Here is a 17,504-nt window from a genome sequence, read left to right as displayed (position 1 = left end):
ATATTGTGACGTCACGTAGGTGGTGTTGCGTCACCACGACAAACTTATTTTGTATAAATTCATGAACGAAAGAATATTCAGTGCCTACGAATTTTCTTCGCGCGATTGGCAGGTGAAAACTGCGTTAAGTTCGTTTGGGAATAGTGAGTTCGTATTTAAACGGTTTATGGGTAATAGTAATATTCTTTATAATATGGGGTACCCGGCTGTGCCTGGGTCTCTTTTTCCCTCATCTCTCAATCGCCTCTTCCCTTATATCTCCTATTTCCCTATCCCTCTTCTGCTCTCCTCTTCCCCCCACTCCTCCTTTCTTCTCTCTCTCTCCTATCACTGCCTTTTCTCTCTCTACCTGTCTCAGAAAAGGTAATATATTACGGACAGGTGATAAACAGCAACAATTTCTATGGAAAACAAATTCCTTATTTCACATCTTATGAAAAAGCGATATTTCTTACAGAAGGAAGGGGGGGAGGGGGAACAGGCCTATCGGACTCCTATACATCATTTAGATAAATTCAGTGAATTTAGCCCTAAGCATCAGACCTACAACCTTAGACGGACAGACAAACACATACATTCGATTTTATTCAGATATATATATATACTCCGACGAAAAGGTGTACAGTATTCTGCTTCTAGGTGCATATTCACCGAGTTTACTTTAGTACTGAATCTAGTTTTGAACTGAAGTATATGTGTTAATAGGTCAGTAGGCTATTGTTGTGGTCTTAATACCCATCTATAAGTTGATAGACCTTAAGCTTCAGTACCAAAACAGATTCAAGACCAGTAAGTGTTGAGTACACGAGTGCCTTGAGGTACTCGGGGAGAGCGAGTGTGTATAGGCGAGTGAAGAAGATATGAGATAAGTCTTGTCATAGAACGTTCACTCTTGGTGCAACGCCGGTTTGCTCTTTTATTAGTGACCACATGAACAGTGACTTAAAGGTAGTGACCAGATAAACAGTGGCCACAAGAGCAGAGACCACATAAACAGTGACCACAAAAGCAGTAATCACATGATCAGTGACTAAATTTATTTCCTCCAAATTATATCTTGTTAGTTTCTTAGTTTTGGCGATAAACACTATATATTGTACATCCACAATAGGACCACTCATTGGTCCTTATCATCATGTTTGCTATCAGTTTCCATAGAGTCAAGCAGTTTAAATCTACAATACCTTTATCGATTTCCTTACCTGAGTTTACACGAGGATCATCATCTCTAGTGGCCTCGAAGGGTACAGGAAGCATATGGCTTGTCAAAGATCGTCTTCCCGTTCATCCCTGAAGTCATTTTTCAGTTGTATTTGAGTGTAGTGATCTTGGCATTTACGGCTACACCCGGGTGTTAATGCTAGGTTAGAGAAGGAATCAGGTGAAAGGAAACGTGCCCAACCATTTCTGTCCCATGTGGGATCCTCGATTGTAAGGTAGAGAACGTAGACCACTGTACCACAGAATCCACACACACAAATGCTGAGCACAATGTTTACCGATATAGTTTGTGTGGTAAAGGAATATCTATTCCCTCCTTCGTCACTAAAACAGATTCATATTTAATAGATTATTTTCATTATACACAAAAACAACCGTTATTGCTTTTTTAGGTTTTTATTTCAAAGATTAAGTATTACATTTTCATGTACTTAATCAGATATGGTAAAGCCACAGGAAGTAAGGAATGAACGAGATATATCCTAATGTACAAATCAGTTTAATACCGAAATCAAAACTACAACCAAGTGTAATTGCTAATACACGTATCTGTATAATTAGTAATACACATAACTGTGTAATTGGTAAGACACATACCTGTGTAATTGGTAATGTGTATATGTGAAAGCAGTAATGAGTGTACTTGTGTAACTGGTAATTTGTATTTCTGTCTTTAGTAGCTACGTCCTCGTGTACAGTACAGCATATGTTGGAATATTCGTGTACGAGTGATTTGTTAATATCTACGTATGCATAATTATGAGCTTGTAAATATTGATGTGGATTGTGTATATGTACAAATGTTGATTGGTGTAATGTGCATTTGTATTAATGTGCATATGCATTATTAGTGCAATGTAAATGTGTATATATATATATCATGTTGGTGTGCAATGTGTATGTATATATGTTGGTATGTAATGTATATATGTATACATGTTGGCGTGCAATATGTATTTATGTTGGTGTGCAATGTGTATAAATGTTTGTATGCAATGTGTACGTGTATAAATGCCTACTTAAGAGCCACATTATGATACTTATCTCTAATAAATGTAACTTCCCCAAGTTTAACACAAGCTCGAGTTATCTCCAGAGGACAGACGCGACACTGAACCCCCCCCTAATGCTAAACATTCTGAGTAATTTTACAAAGTTTAATAGATCGGCATTTTACTTAATGACTCCTAATGGTCATACAAAATTACCCTCCTAATGAAGATCCAAAATACAAAGAGCAAACAGCTGCTTACAGTAATACCCTGAAGAGATGTTGACGTTCACGAAGCCCAAGTACATAGTAGGTTTGATAATCCTTATTTACATATCTCTCACGCAGGCTTTCCTACCTGTACAGACATTCAAAAGTCTTTTTTATGGAACACTGAACTTTGTACTTACATTGATGTTACCTGTGTTAAAAAAAAAAAAGATGACTAAATTACAACACTTAAGGAATTCCTTACTAGACAAGAATTTACATACATTTCTGTACATGCATAACCTAACATCAAAGTTTTAGAATAAAGTCCACGCACTCATAATTAAGAGAAAACAAGATATTCTTAAGCGCTAAATTCTTACACTATAATAGATACTCAGTATTCTTAACGAGTCTGTGCAAAACATTATTTTTAACATATATAACATGTACACAATTCAACTTACTGGCAATACATACATTCATTATTTATTTTACATTTGGTTGCAATATATAATTTACAAAATTGCTTAGTTTAAGCCAATCAGAAAAAGGCATTAAGAAAGAAGGGCGGGGCCAGAGCAAGGCGTGTCACACTCCTACTCGTGCGCTGATTGGCTGGAGGGATGGCTGAATGGTGGGGCACGCAAGGCTCCAAGAAAACCATCTCTTTATTGGCAGTTGTAGTCCAGGTTCATAAATGACGACTTCTCATTGGCTAAAACCTAAGGAGCTGTTCACCAACAGGATAACAGAAACGCCCCCAATCATGGCCTAGTATGACCTGGAGATGACAACGCCTAGCACTTTAACCTAAGAAACAGGGAAGTAGTCTTATAAGGTGAGTTACCAGGTCCATTGAGTACTAAGTAAATACGGTATTTAGAGTAGATAAAAGAGATAAATGGCAAAAACAGGTGATGTTATTGCTTGCATACATGCTACTGTGCTCCACGTGAAGACAGGACCAACAACATGGAACACAATGCTATACAATGAACCATTTTCTACTACTTAAATAAGATCCAAATTGAAATCATGATATACTACAAAGACTTCACGGCAAAGACATTCAAAGTCCTTAATCATACGTCAAGTCACTTCAAAGATTTGATTTATCATTTGGAAGACCGAGATGGCTGGTGCGCCTTGGTCCCAAGTCAAGCTAACATCTATCCCTCAGGATCTGTCTATTATAACGTGATAAAAGACGCCTCACTGAACATTCTAAGAGCACCTACCTTTCTGACATGTAAAAGAATTACTCTAAAATATGGAAGACAATTTGGAAGCCCTTCACCAATTAATTTGACTAAGAGTTACATGTTAAAAGAGTGGCCCCTGGCAGTCCAAACTATCGTCGTTATAGGGATGATTAACGTGAGGGTTTTTGTTGCAATTCATTACTCGATTATTTCAATGCAAATCTATTCATATGAATAAGCTTTCCATCACTCTTCTGTAATGAGAAAGATAAGTCACTAAATTTATGATAAATATATGTTGAACCTAATAGCCAGTGCCGCGTTAGGTGTAGTTTTTCCTAATAGCCAGAACGTTTTAGCTTATTTTCTCGTATTTCTCCAAAATAGAGTCGGGGCTTAATTATTTTATACCCGTGGTTAAATAACCTACCCCATTTATTCAGACCTAATATTACCTATGACAAAGGGGCTAAGATCTGTTTGCACATTTAGTTTTGGTTCGAGTTAAATATTTTACAATTCAGGTTTATTAAACTAGACATTTATCAATGCAAACCCGTAATTTCAAAATGTTGAAAAGCTAAATGTGTAAGAAAATTTGGGTTTCTAGGTAAATCTGGCTATTAGGCATGACACACATTATATATATATATATATATATGACATTTGATGAACAAGGTCAGAAACTAGGACTGCTGAGGAGCGTCTTAAGTGCAGTTAGACTAGTTTCATAGTTGCCAACATCAATATACAGATCCCCACAAGAGGAAAATATTGCTTTTGGATTACAACAAATTCACTAACATCACTGCAGGTCATTACTGAGCTGTCACTTGTAAAACCTGCAGTGTGTTTTCAATAAGAACTAAGAATATTTGCTTGTATAAGATGCGAAGATCTTAGTCAATTTTTTTTGCAAGCACTTAAGATTTAATTACTGCATATTAACAATTACAAAATAAAATATTATTTTAATATTTATGATATTATTTTCTAACAAATTTACTTCGTGTCTAGAGGACATTCACCTGAAGATTTATATAATATAATTAGCTTCAGCTTCTATGGGTACATAATTATTTAATATAAACAACATTTTAAATTAATGAAAACCAATGATTATTTTTTTTTTAGTACAAGTATCAATAAAGACATATTCTTATAGTTTCCAGTTGTGGCGCTGAACTGTCTCCATACTGATGAGAGGCAGAATCCTGACATACATAAGACTGAGGTCTCAGGCACCCTTAACAACCAAGCCACAAATATAGCACAAGACATATCAGATGATCATCATAACCGAGCCATAACACCACCACCCATCATGTCACATAGTGTCAAGTGAGCTAAACAATAATGTATGATGACTCTTGTCTGATGACCAGTCGATTTAACAGAGCAGTCTCAGTGTACTGACAAAATCTACACATACAAAAAAAGGAGGGGTTGGGGGGGGAGGAGTGGCAGTTTCACATCCAAGATGATCAAAGTCTAAGTCAGTTTGTGACAAGCTATTTTCGTAACTACGTCTGTAAATGTCACTGATATTTGTATATCTTGTTGATTAAGGGTAGTTCAGCTTTATTGAGTCTTTACTTTACAATTGGTCTTAAATCACAACATACTCAAACAACAAAATAACGTATAGTTCAACTGCATAAATACTTGTACCACATATCAATTCAAAATTAGCCCTAGGGAAAAGTACAGTGACATACCCATCTGTATGGGTATGTCATACCCAGCTGTACCCATCTACCGTGATACCCTGTCTCAGTGGGTATAATGAAGGGGGCTGGCTGATCCCTGTGGGTGGTGTGTTTACCCCCCTGCAGACTCTACAGCACCGCTGTGGCGTGTTCTCTCGACCTGAAGAGTGTGTTCGCGGTGGGTGGTGCAGGAGGCGGTGGAGGTGCGCTGGTTCATACGGGGCTCTACACTGCTGTAGCCTCCGCTGGGGTACTTCTATACTTGTTCTTCAAGCTATTTATGTCAATTTCTGGCCGAGTGATGGCTATTAATCTCTGCAAGGATAAGAGGCATTTAATTTGGTGCTTGTAAAGAACATGCATTCTTGAAATGTTTAGAAAATTTGCTGCAATGATTTACGAAACATAATTATATCACATGTTTAAGCGATAACAACGCCTGTGCCACATACAGATACCTGTTACATCACCTCGACAGCTTTAAGGATGCTAAACTCCTCATTAAATAATAAAATATTAAAAGACAGTCACAGTGCATAGAATCTGCAGCCACCAATCACCGGAACACCAGTGAGCTCTTTCAAGGTAAATTCACCAATGATACCACTGACTACATTAATACTTCAGACATAAATTGTGACGCATAAACCGTTGCCTTTCTGACCTTGCCCTACCTTCACCTAGGTAATTAACAGGAAATGCTCCGGTATGTTACAGGGAACGGTCTGCGTGCCACAGTAAATGCTCCCAAAGTGCCACAGGGAACGCTCCACCTGCTGTCTCACCTCTTTCCAGGTCCCGGGATGAGGCGTGGTGACGAACTTGTAGACAGCGTAGACTGGGATACAAGACATCGAGGAGAGTGCCATAAGCCAGCCAACGAAATGGGTCCAAACTGGAAACTCGTAGTCGACGTATTTCGGGGGAGACCACATGATCACGTTGAACATGAACACACACTGCGAAGACAACCTAACACTTTACGCACAGTACTCACTCAACTCAAAATGAACAAAAATTATTTGTTCATAATACATCTGACAATCTACATTCAAAAATTATTTGCTTTAATTGAAATGCCTTCTTCTGAGATGCAAGAATGCACTGCTTTCTTTTCAATATGCAATAATATACTGCCTTCTATTGAGATGCAAGAATGCACAGCCTTCTTTTTGAGATACAACAATGCACTGCCTTCCTTTATTATACAGCAATAATGTTTTAATATGCAACAATGTAAAGCATTCATTATTGTTCCATGAAAGTCATCAAAGATCAAGATTTTAATTCAAGTTTGGTTATTTTAATATAAAAGGTAAAGTAATTATGAGGAGAAACCGTTCAGCCAGTACGACTATAGAGCAATAGTAAGGACTGGGATAAGAGGGGGGCAAAGGACCGGTGCCTAACCACTTAAAAAGTACATTGTATTATTCAATAAATACGCACACACACACGCGTACTTTATTTTATATATGATTAGTTGAATCACAGAACTTTAGAGAATGGCAGTCCAGATCCTGTCACGAAAACTTGTCAGGTTCCTGGTGTATATTTGACCATCCCTCCAACAAATCCCTGGTCCCGCCTACCAAATAACCCCTCGAAATACCAACCCGTCCTTAGGGGGGGGGGTATGTACCTTTGTGGTAATCGCCACACCTAGTCTATTTTTTTTGAGATATATACAAGAGTTGCTACATTCTTGTACTTATATATTCTTATGTACTTATATTTTATAGTTATATTATTATTAGCACCAATAAGCACTATGTAATTAGTGCTTTAATATACATCCTATCCTTGGCTTGGTTAAGGTTAGGTTAAGGTTAACCTTAAACTAAAAATAAACACATATGAAGAGAAATTGTTAAGTGCTGACACTTCGACCGGTCATGTACCATAATCAAGACTTGTTAAGGCTCCAGGACGGACTGAAAAGCAATGAAAAGTATGACGTTTCAGTCCACTGGGAGACTTGAAACTTACGAAGCAAATGGCAGGAGTGATGAACATCCAGCAGAACTTCCACCAAAAGAAGGGATAATAGCCGATCATTTCCTTGACATGGTCATACCACTTGTTAGCTCCGTAGCCCCAGCTTATGGCTATACACTCGAACATGATGAGGAAGATGAGGCACATTCCAGAGGCCGCATACGAGTCCAGCACCTGGAACACATACATGCCACCCTGGAAAGTACAACAATGGGTTCAGACACACACATAACATAATTATGTGACAATTTTACTTTTATGTAGACTACTACTTATAAATACAATATAAAACATGAAGCCTTAAGATTTACAATCAAATTTGAGAAAATGACCAGCAGAAGGTCAACCCAAAATTCAAGTACAAGTTTCAGGGTTTTAAAATATAATATTCATATCATACATGCCAAAAATATGAATACAATACATGCCAAAAATATACACATAAAAATATTATATATTATTATTGTTATTATTCATTGCTGCTGGTGGATTTCAAGGAGTTTTCACTAGGATACACAACTGTCAATTATGATAGAATACACAATACGTGTCCCGGCAGTACAGTCAGGTTCCTTCTCGACACACAGTCGAGAATTCCGAGTTCGAATCCCGGGCGGGACAGAAATGGCTGGGCACATTTCCTTTCATCTAATGCATCTGTTCACCTAGCAGTGAGTAGGTACTCAGGAGTTTCTTAGCTTGTTGTGGGGTTGCATTTTCGATAAAAGACTAACGTGCATGAATACACTCTGGCTTCCTGTCCCTCAATAATATGAATTATTTATTATATTACATGTATATCATAATAAAGTGTCCTACATGGGCATGGCACGTCGGTAGAACTCCAATATATTTAACTCTCTAGAAAAGCATGATATATCCTTTAGTTTCATGGAAGATCGTAAGCAACCTTAAGTCAAGTCAATGATTTGAAGGTAACAAGAAGGGGTACATGGCAGTACCCTGGTAAGTCAAGTCTGTCTCCTCTACCATCTATCTATCTATCTATCTATCTATCTCTCTCTCTCTCTCTCTCTCTCTCTCTCTCTCTCTCTCTCTCTCTCTTCTCTCTACCCCCTTCCCCCCCCCTCTCCCTCTCTCTCTCTCTCTCTCTCTCTCTCTCTCTCTCTCTCTCTCTCTCTCTCTCTCTCTCTCTCTCTCTTCTCTCTACCCCCTTCCCCCCCCCCTCTCTCTCTCTCTCTCTCTCTCTCTCTCTCTCTCTCTCTCTCAGGAGGGGGCTCAGATGGACTCGACTCGTGGCGGGAGAGTTCAGATGCATAGGCCTGGGGATGGAGGGGCCTAGGCTGTGTGGTTCAGTTTAAAAGTTACATGCTTTCGCTGCTATGGTCAAAGTACGACTATTTTTTTCACATTTACCCGAGATCAGTGCACAATGTTTTAAAGTTCTATAATAACAAAATTTGTTTAAAAATTGTCTGCAAATATTTAGCGAAACAGGAACCAACTCCAGTACCAAAATCATAGTGGGGTGTAGGTACATGAACTATTCCCTCTTGACCTGTTGTGACCCCAGACCTGACCATGTTAGGCACGTACCCCACAGGAATCAGGGTGTAAAGTTAGGTCAGGCTAGCCCCAAGCATCTGGCCTCCAAACTTGGACACACACACACACTCACACACAGACTGACAGACAATCAGGCTTTATAATGTACATACACAGATTAGCTTTCTACTTCATTTGCTTCACGGAAAACGCCTTCACGAACAGATGTTAAACCCATCCTTGTGAGAGGCTGTATCTATATTTAGCAAGGATTTTATAGCGAGTATAAGTGATGTGACTTGCAGCCACAGGTTCACTGCCATTACAACAATAATAATAATAATAATAATAATAATAATAATAATAATAATAATAATAATAATAAAAATAATAAATTACCACAGCATGGTTTAATTGTCTGGTATATTATTATTATATTTTGTTATCATACGTTTGTGTTTTACTGCTCCCGGTCCTTCTGTATACTGGAGCGGGTTATTAAGGGCACAGTGCTTTAAACTTTATAGCGTAGCTTCATTAATATAGTTATTTAGTGAATTTTCAGTGTTACGTTATATTTCTTGTTTATATGGTTACCTTAATAACCTTGGTTACTCTAGATCATATGCTTAAATGCAAAGCTAGTTATCATTCTAAAATACTCAGATTTCTTGTGAATTGAGAACCGGGTTTCAAGGTTGCCTAACAGACCGTTACAGTAAACTTAAGACACTAACAGTATGTACTAATATATAATAAGGGCCGAGACTCAGCAACTGGAGCCAATAGGTCCTGCTAGACAATACAAACATGTGAAGACATAACATTTTGGTGAGACATGCGAGAGAGTGACTTACCTCAGTGACACACGATAAGCCCACCAGGTAAGATAAGATGCAGATGGCGGCGATGAAGATCTCTTTGTTCTTACGAAGGTGCTTGGGCCACTCGTCAGTGACAGCTGTCACGAAGCCTTCGATGGTGCAGAACTGAGGAGACCAACAATGACCTTACTACCATGTAGTCATTGGGCCAGATTCACGAAGCAGTTACGCAGATACTTACGAACGTGTACATGTTTCCTCAATCTTTGACGGCTTTGTTTACATTTATTAAACAGTTTACAAGCATGAAAACTTGCCAATCAACTGTTGTTATTGTTATAAACAGCCTCCTGGTGCTTCGGAGCTCATTAACTGTTTAATAATTGTAAACAAAGCCGCCAAAGATTGAGAAAAGATGGACAGGTTCGTAAGTAAATATAAATATAAATAAATAAATATGTTTATTCAGGTAAGGTACATACATACAAGTGATGTTACATTAATGGATTGATATATAGATAGAGCTAGTACATACAATGCCTAAAGCCACTATTACGCAATGCGTTTCGGGCAAAGTACTTACGTGACTGCTTCGTGAATGTGGCCCACTGTATCTTTATATTATACTGCTGGTGAATAAAACATTGACATGAAAGAGAATGGGAACCCCCTGATAGAAGACTCTAGCTGACCTTGATTGTTGATTTATTGATTACTGCCAAATTTAACGAGTGTAGCTTTAATAAATAAAATAATATGTACCTAAATACAGTACAATCTGTATTGTACTGTATTTAGGTATATATAATTATATACCTAAATACAATAATCTAATCTATATAATTAGATTATATAGATTATAATATGTACCTAAAAGTTGCCATCAATATGTAAACTAATAAGAAGTATTAAAAATATAGTTGATATAAAATATCAGCAGGACTAAGATAGTTAATTCCTATATGAAATGAACGAAATGTATTAAGTATGTGTTAAATGTTTCTGTATTAAGTCTACACTAAGTGTCTTTGCTACTAAATGTACACTAAATGTTTCTGAAGCAGACTACACTATTTCTTTAGGAAATCTACACTAAATTTTTGTAGCAAGTCTACACAAACTGTATCAGGCAACAACTCGCACTCAGGTATCGACCCACTGATATAAACATTACTAAACACTTGTGCCCAAAATGTGACTTAAATATAAAATGAGTAAACTAGTCTGTAGCTGAATTTCAAACTAACGAGTCGAGGGTAAACTGAATTTGAGGAAGAATACTCATTTTAATATGCAGCTGAAAGAGGGTTGTCCTGTACCTGGGAGTCGAGTCCCAGCATGAGGAACATGAGGAAGAAAAGGGCGGACCACAGAGGCGAGACCGGGAGCTGCAGCACTGCCGACGGGTACGCCAGGAACGCCAACCCCGGACCTGTCGACACAAAGCATTTAACCACGTAAGGCTTAATTATCAACGTTTGCCCCTAGCAAACTACCCATCTTTTCCCCTAGATGCTACCCACAACAGTTGCCTAACTCCCCCAGGTACATATTTACCTCTAGGTGAACAGAGGCATTAGGTGTAAGGAGACGTGCCAGAAAATCAAACCATAGACCCTATTGGTCGCTGAGACGATCACGACTTTGTCCAAACGTGGTCAAACCCATGGTCAAAGTAGTTCTCTAGTACGGTGGTCTACGTTAATTTATCCCAGACTCATATTCAGGGATCCCGGGTTCGATCCCAGGGCGGGACGGAAATGGTTGGGCACGCTTCCTTTTACCAGATGCCTCTCTGCCAAGCAGTAAATAAGTCCCCGGAGTTATAGGCAATTGTTGCAGAGTTGCATCTTGGGGAAGGTCAATAGTGAGGCACTGGTGTGAGGGGGTCCATATTCACAATAACCAGTTACTGTGAATATGGACCCCCCATATAAAATTTGCATAACGTTGCACAATTATTGACTGTTACAAAGTTCTCAAATGCTGAACATCAACGGTTCAACTCTTGCTGTATAGTGGGACGGTCAGGCACATTAGAGCACCCTGACAGGAGAGGCTTGGAGCCTGACTGTCTGACTGGGTGACTGACTGACCTGAAGCTGCCACCTCCGACACCTCCTTGTGCTGCTGCTCTGCCATGAAGCCCACGACGGAGAAGATAACGAAGCCAGCGAAGAACGACGTGCAGGAGTTGATGGTACACAATATCAACGAGTCCCTGAAGACAACCTTTGGAGTTAATTCATGTACCAAATGCAATAATAACAATAATAATAACAACATTGTAATTTTATTCATTGGACGTGCCTTAAAATATGAAATCGTAATGGAAGGACAATATTTGAAACAGAACGTCAAATTATGAACGCTACTCACCGATAACAATTGTTATCGAACTTGTTATAGGACCCCAGAGCGATGAGGGAGCCTAAAACAAGTGCATACGACCAGAACACCTGGGACACCGCCTCCACCCACACCTGCCACACACCAGGGAGAATAACAGTTTATATGTTGACACCGCACACTAGAAACTGAAGGGGCGACGACGTGACGGTCCGTCCTGGACCATTCTCGAGTCGATTGTGTGGTCCAGGACGGACCGAAACGTCGTCGTCCCTTCGCTTTCTAGTATATGGTCTGGTCAACACACTTCAGCCACGTTATTGCGACTCATCGTCTGCATAACAGTTATATGTACGAGACGGGAGAGAGAGATTTATGTGATCAATCAGATTTTAATGCAACATCAGAACACTTCAATGAACTTTTGCTTCTGCACTTGACAAGTGCTGCAAGTTATATGACCCACAACTATGACACGGAAACCATAGTCTGAGTAATCACCATTTATTCCATACTGAAAACTCGGTATGATTGATTGATCAATAATTTCTCCGGGAACGCAATAACGAGATCATTGGCGCCGTGTAAGCAAATACTGATCTAATCACTGTGTTACGTTTGTATGACAACACAAGTAACAGAGCTCATCTTCATTTATTTCCACAATAATAAGGTATAAACCGGAGGAAACATGACTCGGTGGCTCAAAAAAAAAAAATCAGAGGGCTAATCAATAAAAAAAATGAAGCACTTAGTCTATATGTTATCCTTTGGTTAGAAGAGGGTCTGACATGCCACATGCCACAACGTTATGGGTCGCTCGAAGAGTCAGCTAGCTCCCTGGAAACACAAACCGAAACTCTATTTTCCGCTTGTTACAACTTGTAATAAAGTTGTTACATCTTGGCTTAACGTGTTTATGACGTATTAGAACGTTGTTACAACTTGTTATATTGGTTGTTATAAATGGTTAGGAGGTGTTAAAACTTGTTCGAACATTGTACCAACGTCGTAGTTTCGGTGTGTGTTTGCCGGGAGGCGACTTAGCTAACTTTTCCCTTGTATGGAAAGTTAGGTTCGGGGCCCAGGAGGCGAGGATGTGCAGAATTGCTGTGTCAGACACTGTATCATTGACTCACACGAAAAACAATTATTGGCATATTAAGACGAACAAAAGTTATTCCAAGTACTGCCATATGAATGATAAATAATTTCCTTTTAATTATATGACATCCAAAGAATGACATTATACAAGAATCAACATTTGCGTGACACAACGTACCGCCAGACATTGCTCTATAAGACTGACGTCAGGAAGGAGATAATCCTCCCACATTTACCACCAATATTGCAACTGTTCCATTCCCCATTAATAAGCCACAGCCGACGTTGACATCTTTACACAAGATCTATTACTTTATATAGATCATTATTTAAGCTGGTAGTGAGGACAGAGCTCCTCACTACCAGCTTAAATAATGATCACTAAGTCATGCAGCGAGTGACGGTGACAGCAGCGAGTGAGGGTGACAGCAGGGGGTGAGGGGCTGACAGCAGGGGAGTGAGGGTGACAGCAGCGAGTGAAGGGTGACAGCAGGGGAGTGAGGGGGGGGGGGTGACAGCAGGGGCGTGAGGGGGTGACAGCAGGGAGTGAGGGGGTGACAGCAGGGGGTGAGGGGCTAACAGCAGGGGCGTGAGGGGCTGACAGCAGGGGCGTGAGGGGGTGACAGCAGGGGCGTGAGGGGGTGACAGCAGGGGCGTGAGGGGGTGACAGCAGGGGCGTGAGGGGGTGACAGCAGGGGCGTGAGGGGCTGACAGCAGGGGCGTGAGGGGGGGGTGACAGCAGGGACTGACCGTAATATCCTTGAGCTTCTCCACATCAGGGATGAGGTAGTAGCGGATGCCGGTCATCGCTCCGGGAAGAGTCACGCCTCGGATGAACAGGATGAACATGAGCAGGTAGGGGAAGAGCGCCGTGAAGTACACCACCTGCCCAAGACACAGCGTTAGTGATGCATCATCACATAATAATACAATAATAATAATATTGTATCTGGAAATCAAGTATTAAACAGGTTGTATAATTTCCCTCAGCAAAAAAACAAAGACGGCGGTCAAGTAATGTGTCACTTCGACTCAACATCTTTAATGATCCACAGCAACTGTCACGCCCCAAATAATGCGATAAATGCTTTATAATCCTTCTCACTGACATTGGGCTTATTCAGAATGGTGGTGGCGCCCTGAACACACTTGGCTCGTGTTGCTACTGTGTCTCCACCCGGCCACCACTACCCACCTTTCCGGTCCATTTGACTCCCTTCCAGATGCAGAAGTAGCAGAGGATCCAGGCGATGAGGAGGGTGAGGGCCAGGTCCCAGCGTACGGTGCCGGGGTGATCAATGCCCTCGGAGATCTGAAGAGCCCGTTTTCTGTTGAAGGAAACATACGGTACCTCAATGAACTTCCTTTTTTTGGTGTTGTCCCATGCCAGGGACACGTGCTGGACTCTATTTGTAAGTATATATTTCCTACGAACGGTTAACCCTGTTTTTATCACGTGATTGTTTAAGCATTAGTGAAAGACGTTCATATGAAGTGAACAAAGATTGTATTACCTAGTGTGTGTGTGTGTAGGAGATAGAGTACTAGGAGGGTTGAAATAGCCTAAGCTACTCTATCCTTTTAAGATGAATGTTATTGTCTCAAAAGTACTGGAACTTGAGTAATCCCCAGACAGAAACTTAACGCTGCTGAACCATAAGACTGACTGGAAAAGCAATGCCATGGAGAATGTGGGAACAATGTGCAGACTTACACAACCGGCGTTACCAATCTAGAAAAAAATACTGACTTGGATACTTTTTTTATATCACAGCCAAGTGTGAAGTTTAGGCCAAACCTGTCTCACGTGTTAGCATCGCCCCCTTCACCAAGACGGACAACAACAGCCCTTTCAACATCATGGATTACCGCAGAAGAAAACCAGAGGTCCAAGTTTGGTCTTCGGGAAGAGTGAGGCCTCTACGCCTTACTCGAAGAGGAAGGAAGAGGAGGAAGAGTATTTGGCCTTGAACCTAATACTCAAGAGAGCAGCTCCTCTCTCAAATCATGTACATTGATCGTAACCTACAGCAACCAGTTACTGCGGCCGGAAGTACACTCGTGGTGACAATGAGTGTCACACACCTGGTGGACACAGAATGAGTGTCACACACCTGGTGGACACAGAATGAGTGTCACACACCTGGTGCACACAGAATGAGTGTCACACACCTGGTGCACACAGAATGAGTGTCACACACCTGGTGCACACAGAATATAAGAGTCACACACCTGGTGGACACAGAATATTAGTGTCACACACCTGGTGGACACAGAATATGAGTGTCACACACCTGGTGGACACAGAATATAAGAGTCACACACCTGGTGGACACAGAATGAGTGTCACACACCTGGTGCACACAGAATATAAGAGTCACACACCTGGTGGACACAGAATGAGTGTCACACACCTGGTGCACACAGAATATAAGAGTCACACACCTGGTGCACACAAAATATAAGAATCACACACCTGGCCGTGTTCTCAGCCTCTACCCTTCACACCCAACGATTGGCCCTCACTCCTTGGGGCTCACAGGTGTACATATCTAAACAGAAATCTACACATTAATTATGCTTCCTTATCATACTTAACTGCGTCTAACACTTTAAGATAGAGCCGTAGCATGTTTTTGTATCAAGCTAAACTCCCACTCATGATGCCCTCCAGATGCAAGATAAAAGTGATGTCAGCCAACGCCAAGACTTCAAAGGAAGTGATTATAACTTTGTGGCTGGGAAGATAAGTGTGTGTGTAGTTAATCAACAAATACCATATTATGAAATATTAAATCAATATAAAATACACTCGTGGAGATGTCCCATAATGAGTTTGACAATTTGTATATTTTGATTTATATATATACGCTAGTTGTTACTTTCTTGTAAGAATGTAATCCATAAATGTGCAAGAGTTCTTAACGTCTTGTAAGACCGTGACACATCAATGTTGCCAGTGACTTACGTGGGGTACCTTACCTTGCGGTTACCTTGAGGTGCTTCCGGGGCTTAGCGTCCCCGCGGCCCGGTCCTCGACCAGGCCTCCTGGTTGCTGGACTGATCAACCAGGCTGTTGGACGCGGCTGCTCGCAACCTGACGTATGAGTCACAGCCTGGTTGATCAGGTATCCTTCTAGGGGTATCCCTGGATACCCCTGGATAGGGTATTACCCTATCCAGGGGTAAGAGAGAGAGAGAGAGAGAGAGAGCAAAGCGTGCGGACATACTCACTCCCAGAACTCCTTGACGGGGTCGGTGATGTTAACAACGTTAACACGGCTGAGGTTGCCCACGACGCAGTACGACTCGTTGGCCGTGGAGTTGTACATCTCGTCCCAGCACTTGAGGGCGCCGCGGGCGTACGGCGAGACGCACGTGTCAGAGTTCCACCAGTTGTCGCACGACCCCCACGGCAGCTCTGGCGGCGGCAGGGGGGCAGAAGGCGCGGGGTTAAGGCAATATTTGAAATTTGTCACACCACACACACACACTACGCACACACACTACGCACACACTACGCACGCACGTACACACACTACGCACACACATACATACACCCTGCAAGAGGGTAGACACAAGCTGTTCATACAAGTGTCGCTCAGCGAGGCAAAATCTTTATATTAAAGACATTGTTGTTCTCAGGGGAAACAGAGTCTGGATTGTATTACGCAAAAAAGTAGCATCAAGGAACATTATATTCAGGTGCAAGTTGTTTGTGAATGACTGCTAGAAGCTGACAGCCGCCAGCTGGAAACCTACAAGAGTTTCCAGTCTCAAGATAGCAGTCTCAAGATATATGGGGGAGGGCGGGAAGGGGAGGGGGTGAGCTAGCTGGTACGTGATCACGTCATGGCCTCTCACTACAGTGTTGGTGGTATTGTGTTGCCACTAGCAACAACACCCACTAGTAGGAAGTCTGTCACTACCAGCAGTAACACTGGCTAGCAGGAGGAGGAAGGTGACGCAGGAGGAAGGGCTACAAGATGAAGATGACTTACGTGATGTGAGGGACATGAAGAAGTAGAAGAGGCCCCAAGCCAACACGATGATGTAGTAGATGTTAAGCCACACCGACATCACCGCGGCGCCGTAGCCAACACCTGCAACACATGTAAAACATGACTCGGGTGTTGAGGCACCAGGTAAGCCGCGTCACACACCCTGCAAAATACTCTGTTTCTCACCAATGAATCCATATTAACTGCATACGTTTAATCTATCCAACACTTAATAGGGCTCCGTGGTGAACGACTTCGATTCATAGCCGTAAGTTCCTGGTTCGAATCCCGGCTGGAGCAGAGACAATTTGCCAACATTACCTTTCACCTCATGCCGCTGTTCACCTAGCAGTACGTTGGAGTTAGGCAGCTGTTGTGGGCTGTAT

At 41.3% G+C, this 17,504-nt stretch overlaps 1 protein-coding gene across 3 annotated transcripts in view; it reads right to left on the bottom strand.

The window, feature by feature from the left end:
• Positions 1-1,598: 1,598 nt before the first annotated feature.
• The window catches only part of Gat (GABA transporter), a 92,799-nt gene continuing 76,893 nt past the window's right edge, over positions 1,599-17,504 (bottom strand). For all 3 annotated transcript variants that reach the window (XM_069321282.1, XM_045755086.2, XM_045755083.2), the window contains exons 4-14: positions 17,119-17,220; positions 16,352-16,538; positions 14,313-14,445; positions 13,868-14,002; positions 12,044-12,147; positions 11,761-11,885; positions 10,984-11,096; positions 9,698-9,829; positions 7,326-7,529; positions 6,122-6,295; positions 1,599-5,651 (exon numbers count right to left, since the gene is read on the bottom strand). In XM_069321282.1, coding sequence (XP_069177383.1) covers positions 5,562-5,651; positions 6,122-6,295; positions 7,326-7,529; positions 9,698-9,829; positions 10,984-11,096; positions 11,761-11,885; positions 12,044-12,147; positions 13,868-14,002; positions 14,313-14,445; positions 16,352-16,538; positions 17,119-17,220 — 1,499 coding nt within the window. In that variant the 3' untranslated portion in view covers positions 1,599-5,561. The remainder of the gene's footprint in view (positions 5,652-6,121; positions 6,296-7,325; positions 7,530-9,697; positions 9,830-10,983; positions 11,097-11,760; positions 11,886-12,043; positions 12,148-13,867; positions 14,003-14,312; positions 14,446-16,351; positions 16,539-17,118; positions 17,221-17,504) is intronic.

The sequence above is a fragment of the Procambarus clarkii genome, chromosome 9 (genome assembly GCF_040958095.1).
Source record: "Procambarus clarkii isolate CNS0578487 chromosome 9, FALCON_Pclarkii_2.0, whole genome shotgun sequence".
Classification (NCBI taxonomy): Eukaryota; Metazoa; Arthropoda; class Malacostraca; order Decapoda; family Cambaridae; genus Procambarus; species Procambarus clarkii.
This window is presented reverse-complemented; position numbering and strand designations above follow the sequence as displayed.